Genomic DNA, 10,000 nt, shown 5'->3' with positions numbered 1-10,000 from the left:
TCACAGAAAGATTATAATATCAGTACGAGTGTTTAAAATGAAACCACTGTGTCTTTCTCTTCTCTACAGGAGATCATTGAGAACCCGCATCTTTTCGTGGAAGGCATCAGTTCTCATGACCTGAATCAGGGTGAAGTGGGAAACTGCTGGTTTGTTGCAGCTTGTTCCTGTTTGGCTCTTAAACCAGATCTATGGCAGAAGGTCAGTCTGAACATTACTCCTTATCTGTCCTGGAATGATGTGAATTTCATTTCAGGTCCATGGGGTATCCATGTGGATCACATTACGCGAGGCAGCCCAATTCCTCTCACAGTAGAGCAAAAGCAATTTGCAAGTTTATGAGTTTCTATTGGCTGGGAGCTGCCTTCGCCCCGAGGACGTCCAGACGTGGGGTTTTTACTCCCATTATGCGAGTTTAAAGATATTTCTTGCTGCACTAGGGAGTCTGTGAAGAGCTCATTTATGTGATCCATTATAAAGTGTCAGCTCTAGGAGTAAAGATTGATGTACTGCTTAGCATTCTGTTAGAGCTGAGGGTGATTTCGAGGAAGTTTAATGTTTATGATGTTATCTGACTCATGTAACATCACAGCTCTCAATTTCTACAATTTGCTCTTTGGGGACGAATCAACATCTAATATTGACTTTTCCTGTTTATGTCACACAAAAACTCTTAGCTCTGCACAAATGATAACTTCTTGGCATCTGGCCAGACATAAAACACTGGGGATCGTTTTTTAATCTCTCTATAATGGCCATAGTCCTGCAAATAAACCATATCTTTCAGAAACCTTTACTGCAAAGCTCCCAGGAAACATCTACAGCAGGAAATGTGTGAGCAAACAGTTTGGTGAGCCAGCCAGGAGTGAGACAATATCTTAGGCAGTAATCTTGGACCTTGCTAGTTTACTAGAGTGTCTTGTTGCTTCTTCATTTTGCCTCATGTTAATTGATCAATTCGTTGGTGTTCCTCATGCCTTTTCTTGTGGGGGGATGTGGTAGCAGCATGTTCAGAAGGTCAGACTTGGCTATCAGCTCCCTGTTCCCTCTCAGTCGGCTGGGCTAAAGCACAACTTGGAAATTGTGGAGCAACTTTTCTGTCCAGTGTTAATGCATCATGATTTTCCTCTCACCAGGTGATTCCTTACTGGAAAGAGCAGGAATGGGATCCCAAACATCCAGACCGCTATGCAGGAATCTTCCGGTTCAATTTCTGGATTTTTGGGGAGTGGACTGAAGTGGTTGTGGATGACCGTTTGCCCACCATCAACGGCCAACTGATTTACTGCCACTCAAAGTCCAATAACGAGTTCTGGAGCGCTCTGTTGGAGAAGGCATATGCCAAGTATGTGTGAATGTCATTAAAGAAAAAGTGCTGCTGAATGTACTGTAGCTGTAATGTGCAGAAATAAAAAAGGTGGGATTTTAGATATCTAGTGTACACCAAAAGATCAGAGCCGTAAAAGAGTCAGCCTAAATGGTGATGGGTCAGTTATAACTGCTTTCAGTCATGTTTATTACAGGTTTGTTTTTATTTAATGCATTAGTCTCAGTGAGGAGTTCCACAGGGGTGTATACTGAATCCATTATACTGAGCCCTTTATTTATCTACTTTAAAGTCCACAAAATTCTGACTGGTCAGCTCCACAAGTGTTTGTCAGTAATGAACAGGTATTGTTGTCGTCTCTTTCTAGCTAAGAGGATGATGTGTTTTTTCTAGATTGTCAGGCTGTTATGAATCTCTCAGTGGAGGGAACACAGGAGACGCTGTGGTGGATTTCAGTGGTTCTGTAAACGAACCTCTTAATCTGGAAGCAGGAAACTACCGCACTGACCCCAAAGTGAAGGACAAACTGTTCTCAGATCTGCTCGAAGTATACAACCGGGGAGGGATCATCAGCTGCTCCATAGCGGTCAGTAACAATCAATGGAATTGATCTAATTCTGGTTGTAAACAGCTGAACCATCTACAACTGGTTGTATAGCTATAGGTTTTGATGTAATTGTTACTTGTATTTTAAAAGATTCTGATGGTCATGTATCTGCTAACAACATGGGAGTGTGTAGTATATGGAGTCTCATTTTTCCTGTCAGGCGTCTCCCCACGAGCGAGAGCTACGTTTGGGAAACGGTCTGGTCAAAGGTCATGCATACTCTGTGACAGCAGTGAAGAAGGTGCGTCTGGGACACGGCCTGCTGGCCTTCTTCAAGAACGAGACCATCCCTCTCATCCGCATGAGGAACCCCTGGGGCAAACATGAGTGGAATGGAGCCTGGAGTGACAAGTGAGGATGAGAGATGAGAAAAGGATATAGAATGTTTCTCTTTAGTTCCCTGTTTGGTTGCTTTCATGAAGGGTCTGAGATGATCTTCCCTTCTCACTCCAGCTCCAAAGAATGGCAAAAGATCGGGAATTTGGAGAGGAATAATCTGGGTATCACTGTGGAGGATGATGGAGAATTCTGGTGAGTCAAGATTTTTCTCATTTCTTCGAAAATGTCTCCAAAATTCTCTCAACCAGACAGAACCACCACTAGATATCGGTCTTCATGCAGTGCTTCAGAATTATTCTGCCTAAAATAAAGCTCATGAGTAAATTTCAACAATTTTCATTCATCTGTTTGTCATTGCTAATACTTCAGGATGTCTTTTGATGACTGGTGTCAGAACTTCACAGAAGCAGATGTGTGTCGGTTGATAAACACGTCCATGCTGAGTGTCCAGAAGATGTGGAACGAGGTGGTGTATTTTGGGACTTGGATGAAACACTCAGATCCTCTGAAGAACCGGTGTGGTGGCTGCATGAACCATAAGCAGACATTTCTACAGAACCCACAGGTAGCACAACTGACCTCAGAGGTATCACCTCATAAACCTTCAAAATACCAACAGGTTCACCACATCCTGATCCTTTTAGCAAATCATCACAATATTACACAACCCACAGGGATCACCATAATATGGTTCTAAAGGGTAATAGCATAATTTTGTAGAACCTACAAGTACCTTCCACATCCTACAGAACCGACACACACAACACCACATCCTGCCCCTCTAAGTACCCTTACTTTACTGTAATACATCCTTTGGTACTGACCCAACACTTCAGTCCATCTTCATCTCTACTACAAATCCATTTTCATGCTATAAGGTACTGTTTTCTCCTCTTTTTTTCCTGTAGCAGTCACACACTCCGTTTCCCTGTGTGTGTGTGTGTGTGTGTGTGTTTCCCCAGTTTGTGTTGGATATCTGTCAGGAGGAAGAAGAACTACTGGTGTCACTGCAGCAGAGAGATATGAAGATCCACAGATCTCGTGGTGCAGGTGAAAACCTCACCATCGGATTCTCCATCTTTAAGGTACCGGAGCCGAGACTTCAGCACTTTTGTTGTGTTTCTCAGCACCTGGAGGAACACAAGAACCTGTCTGCTAGCTGAATCTTGTGTGAATTTGGGAAAATTCTAAATCATCCTGGTTCCGGAGATTCTGCATGTTCTTCTCATAACAATGTCTGTGTGCGGTTCTTCTGGGTTCTACGACCCTAAACAGTGTGTGTGTGTGTATTCCTGCTCAGTGTTTCGGTATCCACCATGAAGATGTCATGAACTCCTGCTGGTTTGTCTCCTCACTGTCTGCTTTATTTAGACTTGTTGTTAAAGTGCTGCTTATTATTTGTGGTTGTCATCTTGAGTCTCTTCTTGAGTCTCATTACTAATCTGGTATTTCCTGCTTCAGATCTCGGCTTGTCTGTGAGGATTTGGACAACAGTCTTTTTAACCCAGGGTTTGCAAAACACCAATTTAAAGACTTTAACTGCTTCAACTGGCTCCAGCTATGGTTCCACAGATGGATATCTTTATTTCTACACACACCGTGACTTCGTTCACATCACTTTGAGTACATAATGTCTCCACTCACACACTGAAATGAGTCCTTATTTACTGTTTAATGAGCAAAAATGTTCAAAGACAGTAGTAGAGATGGTGTGTGTGTGTGTGTGTGTGTGTGTGTGTGTGGTGAGTGCATGTAGCTAGTAGGATCCAGGATGAACATGATGTGTGGACCTGGCTGGAGAGGAACTCCTGAGAAATGTAGTACTGATAAAGGGCAAATATACAAAGTGTGTTTTGGACGTTAGCATTAAACTCCTATGCTGCTCTGTGCTTTTTCTCCCACTTTAGTAAAAATGCAGCCAGCAAATTGTCACAGATAATTGACTGGAATTTTGGGTTTTGGCTTCTAAATGGAACATGTCCTGCTGAGATCGAACGTCTAGACGCTGAAGTATTAATGACCCTGTTACATTAGGGAACAGTTCACATCACAGTGGAACAAATAATCGTCCATCTCTGTCGAGAGCAATTATTATCGACGGAGCAAGCTGAGAAAACACAGAGGCTGGAAATGTCTTCTGGATATTGGATCATCTACAGCAGGAGAGAGAGGAGGAATCATCAGGAGAGAGGAGGAATTATTAAGACAAAAAAAGTGATAGGGGAATTTTAGCACGAGGTGAAGTTCAAGTTTCTGTGTAAGATGAATGTCTGATGTGATCATTAGCAGTAAAAGTGGACTGTGAGAAAGGGCAGTGAAGAGATGTGTATCGATGTGAATTTCATGCACTTTTCTCTCTGCTCACACTGCACCCAGGTGGAGCTGAACAGGAAGTATCGCATGCATGACCTCATCACCCAACAGAACATCGCCACGTCCACGTACATTAATGCACGCTCTGTGTTCTTGAGGAAAGTTTTACCTAAAGGTCGTTACGTCATCGTCCCGTCCACCTTCAGACCCGACGCCCTGGGAGAGTTCATGCTGCGAGTTTACACGGATAAAGACGCCGTGTGCAGGTACGACTTACCACAACACACCTTCAGCAGGTCACGAGACTTAAACAAAACATCATGTTGCATCTGTTTGCTTTACATGTGGAAATGTCAGCTGCCCTTTAACCAAAACACTGATGTTAAGACTCACAGCTCCAGAGGCTGAAGTCACTCACAGGTTTGTTGTCACTGGACTGAGGTCCCCAGATTCCTCAAGAACTTCCTCATGAGGTTTTTCTGTGTGACTCACTCTCACACTGGTTCCTCAGAGTCGTTTAATAGATCATTTAATAAAGTAATAAAGGACTGGATCTGTGTGAGAACCTTGAAGATGTTTCTCAGCTTATCTAAAGATCTTTAGAGCATCACTTTTGTGTGCAGAACTCAGAACTCTGAGTTTCTGTCTCTTTTAGAGAGCTGGATCTGGATAAACCCCATGAGAGCTGCTGGAGCTGGTTTCGAGGTTACCCTCAGCTGGTTACTCACATTTACGTTCGTGGAGCAGAAGGTCTCGAAAATCAGGACAGGAGTGGAGGCAAGTTGTGTTCAAGTCCACAGTTCATCATTCATTTATTTTCTGCCTTTGGTCTCGCTGTAGGAATTTTCGATGTTGATTTTGAGATGATTTTATCTATATGACTCCACTAATCCACATCCTCCTCACAGGTCACATGATCAGCTCCAGCAGGTTTCTGTTCAGGTTCTAACACGTTCAGAGTCAGAGTTCCTTCCTTTGTTCCTTATAGAATTACTTTAACCTCCTTTTCTGATCCAAGTAAATTACAGTAGGTGCGTTTACATGGACACTTTTTAATCAGATCGGACTGAATTCAATCAGATTGACGAATCCGATCGCGGTGTTTACATGAACGCGGTATAAAGTAATCAGATTGTTATGTGCGTTTACATGACACATGATTAGAATCAGATTAGATCTTTTGACATGCGCACAGTCCGCGAAAACAGGATTCCCGCCGACCACAGACCAGTTTTGCTTAGCGCCCGCCATTGTACCTACGACAACATCCGTACGTCATACGTCATTCTTGCGTCATTGCACATGTGCAGAACTTTCCGGGAACATATTCCATCTGATTAAGTGTTTACACGTCCTCTCGATCGGATTAAAAATGGTTTAAACCACCCCTTACCATCCGATTGAAATTTTAATCAGACGTGGCAAATTCCATCCGATTGACGTGTTTACATGACACTTTTTTAATCTGATTGTGCTTCTAGTCCTGTTACCATCGGATTACAAGTGTCCATGTAAACGCACCTATTGTCACCCACAGGAGTTAAAAATCCTGATCAACATTTTCAGTATTTAAGTCTTTATTGTGTTTATTTCAGCTCAGGTTCATCTGGAGTCTGACTGAACACAACAAAAAGTGCTCCCCTGTGAATCTGGAGGAAAATCTGAGAACATCTAAAATTCACCTGAAACTCAGTGAGGGTTTTTATCCTTTGTGTGTTTTTTGGGTGAATATTTTGACCTTCTCACATTTCCTCCAAATGAAGGAGATAGAGACTGAAGCCTTTAGTTTTCCTGTCAGACTCCAAAGTGCAGATTTCCAAGATTTCCCTGTCAGTAAAATATTCAGGTTCATTCACTTGTACAACTTTGTGACAGCTGTAGAGCGTGAATAAAAAGATTATCAGGATTTAAATATAAGTCATAATGTTCCTCCTGTGATCTCTCTGGATAAACGTCATGGCATGTGTGTGGGAGCTGTGCTGAGAAAACCTGCACATCCATGAAAGCTAACCGGCTAACGCTAACGCTAGTGATAGGACTGCTGGGATTAGCGTGAATGTTTTTATCATCTCTAAACTACAGATTTAATGAAAGCTTGTGTCTGTGTGTAGATTGTCTAAAACACTAGATAAATAGTGCTCTATTCACTGATGAGGTCACGAGCAGACGTGTTATCAGACGTGTTATCAGACATGTTATCAGACGTGTTATCAGACATGTTACCAGACGTGTTTAACAGCCTGTACTTCAGTGTTCTGACCCTTACAGATAGCCAGTGGTCATTCAGAGTCCAAGCGCTGCAGTACAAGACGTCCAGCTGGCAGTTATGCTCACAGCGCCACCTACTGACCAACTACAGCTAGCTGTCTCTGCTTCAACATGACACTGGGGATTTTCAGGGATTTTATCATGTCCATGTCGAGGGGTGGATTTCTAGGCCCTTTTCCTTCTTATTTGTTTGTTTTTTGTAGAAAACACAGAGAATAGACGAGAGCGGTCATCTTAGAACGCCCGAAAACTAATAAAGCAGAAAGTTTTTATCTGTGAGATGGTGTGTGTGTGTGTGTGTGTGTGTGTGTAGGTGCAGATCCTTATGTCATCATTTCCTGTGAGAATAAATCAGTCCAGTCTCTAGTTCAGAGGGACACACGAGACCCGCAGTTTGACACCAGAGCCATCTTTTACAGGAAGAAGCCACAGAAACCAATAACCATCCAGGTGAGACTGGACTCTTCAGTGACTAATCACAGCCTGAGAGACAGCTTCATATCAGACCATTACTCATCCCTGTGATATGTTACGCTGCTTAAACCTTGGCTCTGGAGCAGATGTAGCTAGATCTTAACATTTCCATGAGACCTGGTTATAACAGCTTCACTCAGTGTTTATAACACAGTCTCTGGGTTTGAGAGGTTTAAGATAACGCGCTCACTGAGTCCGCTAACTCACAGGAAGTAGATCCGTTAGCTGGATTTGATTAAAGAGTTACAGTTTCTGTGTCTTGAGGTTTAACATTTCTAAACAGATCAAAAAATTTTAGCTGTAAAAAAACTGTACAGAAATAAAGAGTCTTAAACTGAGAGGGTCAGAAACCAAAGGCTCAGATCTCTGCTCTGGACTCTGTCAGGACAAAACTAAGGTCATTTCCATATTACTGTCCACCTCCATGATACCTGCTGTGAATTAGGGGAAAATCTGAGAAGGTCAAAAATTCAGCCCAAAAAAACCCAAAGTCTAAACCCTTACTGATTTAATTTTTTTGGTTGAATTTTTGACCTTCTCAGATCTTCCCCAAAATGCCAGCGTGTTCAGGTCAGGACTAACACAGGAGAGCACTTAGTTTTGTCCAGTCTCACTCCAGCTCTGGGCTCTCCGCTGGGACAGGGACATGAGTTTTTTGGGTGAAAAATTTGACCGTCTCCAGTTTTCTCCTAATTCAGAATGTGGATGAAGGAAGTCGAGATAAACACAGCAGTCTGATTAATTTGGTCCAATCACACACCAACCCTGAGATCTGAGTGAAGGCTGGAAGCTGCAGGAAAAATGTCCAAAACATCAGGGACATGACATCAGGGCTTTACCTTTAGCTACTGCAAAATGTGTGTGTGTGTGTGTGTGTGCTTCAGGTCTGGAACAGTAACGCAGTAAAGGACCAGTTTATGGGTCAGGTGGTTCTCCCAGCGACTCTGAAGGATTCTGCAGACCCACAGATGCTGAGGCTGAGACGAGGAGCATCTCAAAAGTCTGAGGAGATGCCGGGGAACATCAGCGTCCGAGTCGTGACGTCCAGAGAGCTCACGGCCATGTAGCACTAATTTACACTCTAATTTACACTAATTTTTGCTCTGAGACACGGCATGGCGAATACACACTGCTATCACACACACACTGCTATAATACACACATTCTGGGATTTTAATCACTATTTGGTTCACTACATTGAAGCCCCAGTGCATTGTGGGTAGTCTGTATCTGAACAGGGCATGGTTTCAGATACACCAGGCTGTTGAGTTCAGGGCTTTTGGACTCGATACCAAACACAAAGTTCCTGCTCTTTTGTCTTTATTAAAATCACTAAACCTAAACGTGTGATTGTTTTAAAGTATGGAAAGGAACAGTCTGCTTTATTCCCTGTGCTTCAGACATTAATAAATACGTTCATTTTGCTATAAGAAGAGAAGCAGAGCTCCAGAATCAGTGCTCGAACCCGACACAGCAGTTGATCTGGAGCCGAACAGAACATTCATCATCTTACTGCCTAAAAACCACAGAATCCATCAACACTGAGAACTCACAGGACTTCTCTCCTGCAGCAGGGACGATGATCCACATCTCACCTCATGATGCTCCACGTTCCTCTCCTGGGTTCGGGTTGGGTTTAGTTACACGGAGCTGTGAGTCTGGAGGCTGTGTGGAGCCACAACACTGCAAACTTGACACCAAATAAAAATACAATAAAATACATGATTCTAAATCAAAAAAGAAATGATTTAATAAACCATAAACATTTGAAATATATTATCCCAGCTTTAGTGAGCGTACCTTTAGTTAATTAAATACGTTTCTATTTTTTTTTTTTAATAAATTGTTTATTTCACTAATTACTGAATTAGATTAATTAATGAATTAGATTTTAATAAGATTTTTCTCTTTATAATGAATCTTTCTTTTTTCATTTTGGAGTCTAAAAGCAGCCCAACATTATAGGATTTTTTTTCTCTTTTTTTAAATTTTTTTATTCAGTCCAGTTCCCAAACTGCATCTTTTTTGTAATATTTGAACACTCAAGACACAACCATGCACAATCAGAATTCAAAAAGTCTATTGCTTCAACCACAATTTAAAATAGCTTATCCAAAACAAAAAAGAGGCTCTCCCTCCTTTCGCACTCGATCTTTTCTCCTTTCACACTTTTTTTCTCGTCTCTTTTGAAGGAAGGAGGCGGAGGTGGAGTGGCCAGGAGACTCGCAGCGAGTTCGTCTCGGCCGTTTACAAACGTCAGAAGATTCAGAATAATAATTTAAAAAGAAAGTTTCCGTAAAGTCTTTGTTCCGTTCTCAAGTTACACACTGAAAGTCACAGCACGTGTACAGGGTTGGACATTCAGAAGGAAAAAAAAAAGTGGGCGGAGCAGGGAGCATGTCACAGGAACAAAGGGGCGTGTTTTTATTTTAAAGAACGTCCTTTTACGTCCTTCTGTCTTGTGCTCGTCGATCACACAGTGGCCCGGATCGACAACGATCGGCTCTCTGAATGCAAAAGTCCCAGGACCGCAGCGTGATTCCTTTATTGTGTGTGTGTGTGTGTGTGTGTGTGGAGCCCCTGAGTTCTCTCCTACACTGAGGGACACGCTCCAGTCTCGCCGTGATCAGTGTGAGGGTCCAGGCCACAAGGTGGCACTGATGTTTCCTCCA

At 42.5% G+C, this 10,000-nt stretch overlaps 1 protein-coding gene across 4 annotated transcripts in view; it reads left to right on the top strand.

The window, feature by feature from the left end:
- The window catches only part of LOC131348184 (calpain-5-like), an 11,269-nt gene extending 2,598 nt beyond the window's left edge, over nt 1–8,671 (top strand). For all 4 annotated transcript variants that reach the window (XM_058382886.1, XM_058382887.1, XM_058382888.1 and 1 more), the window contains exons 3-13: nt 70–201; nt 1,137–1,345; nt 1,721–1,913; nt 2,095–2,285; nt 2,388–2,465; nt 2,643–2,838; nt 3,236–3,358; nt 4,650–4,852; nt 5,242–5,363; nt 7,168–7,304; nt 8,213–8,671. In XM_058382886.1, the coding sequence (XP_058238869.1) occupies nt 70–201; nt 1,137–1,345; nt 1,721–1,913; nt 2,095–2,285; nt 2,388–2,465; nt 2,643–2,838; nt 3,236–3,358; nt 4,650–4,852; nt 5,242–5,363; nt 7,168–7,304; nt 8,213–8,395 (1,767 nt within the window). In that variant the 3' untranslated portion in view covers nt 8,396–8,671. The remainder of the gene's footprint in view (nt 1–69; nt 202–1,136; nt 1,346–1,720; nt 1,914–2,094; nt 2,286–2,387; nt 2,466–2,642; nt 2,839–3,235; nt 3,359–4,649; nt 4,853–5,241; nt 5,364–7,167; nt 7,305–8,212) is intronic.
- The last annotated feature ends 1,329 nt before the right edge of the window (nt 8,672–10,000 follow it).

The sequence above is a fragment of the Hemibagrus wyckioides genome, linkage group LG28 (assembly GCF_019097595.1).
Source record: "Hemibagrus wyckioides isolate EC202008001 linkage group LG28, SWU_Hwy_1.0, whole genome shotgun sequence".
NCBI lineage: Eukaryota > Metazoa > Chordata > Actinopteri > Siluriformes > Bagridae > Hemibagrus > Hemibagrus wyckioides.
The sequence above is the reverse complement of the archived record's forward strand: the minus strand, read 5'-3'. Positions and strand labels throughout refer to the sequence as shown.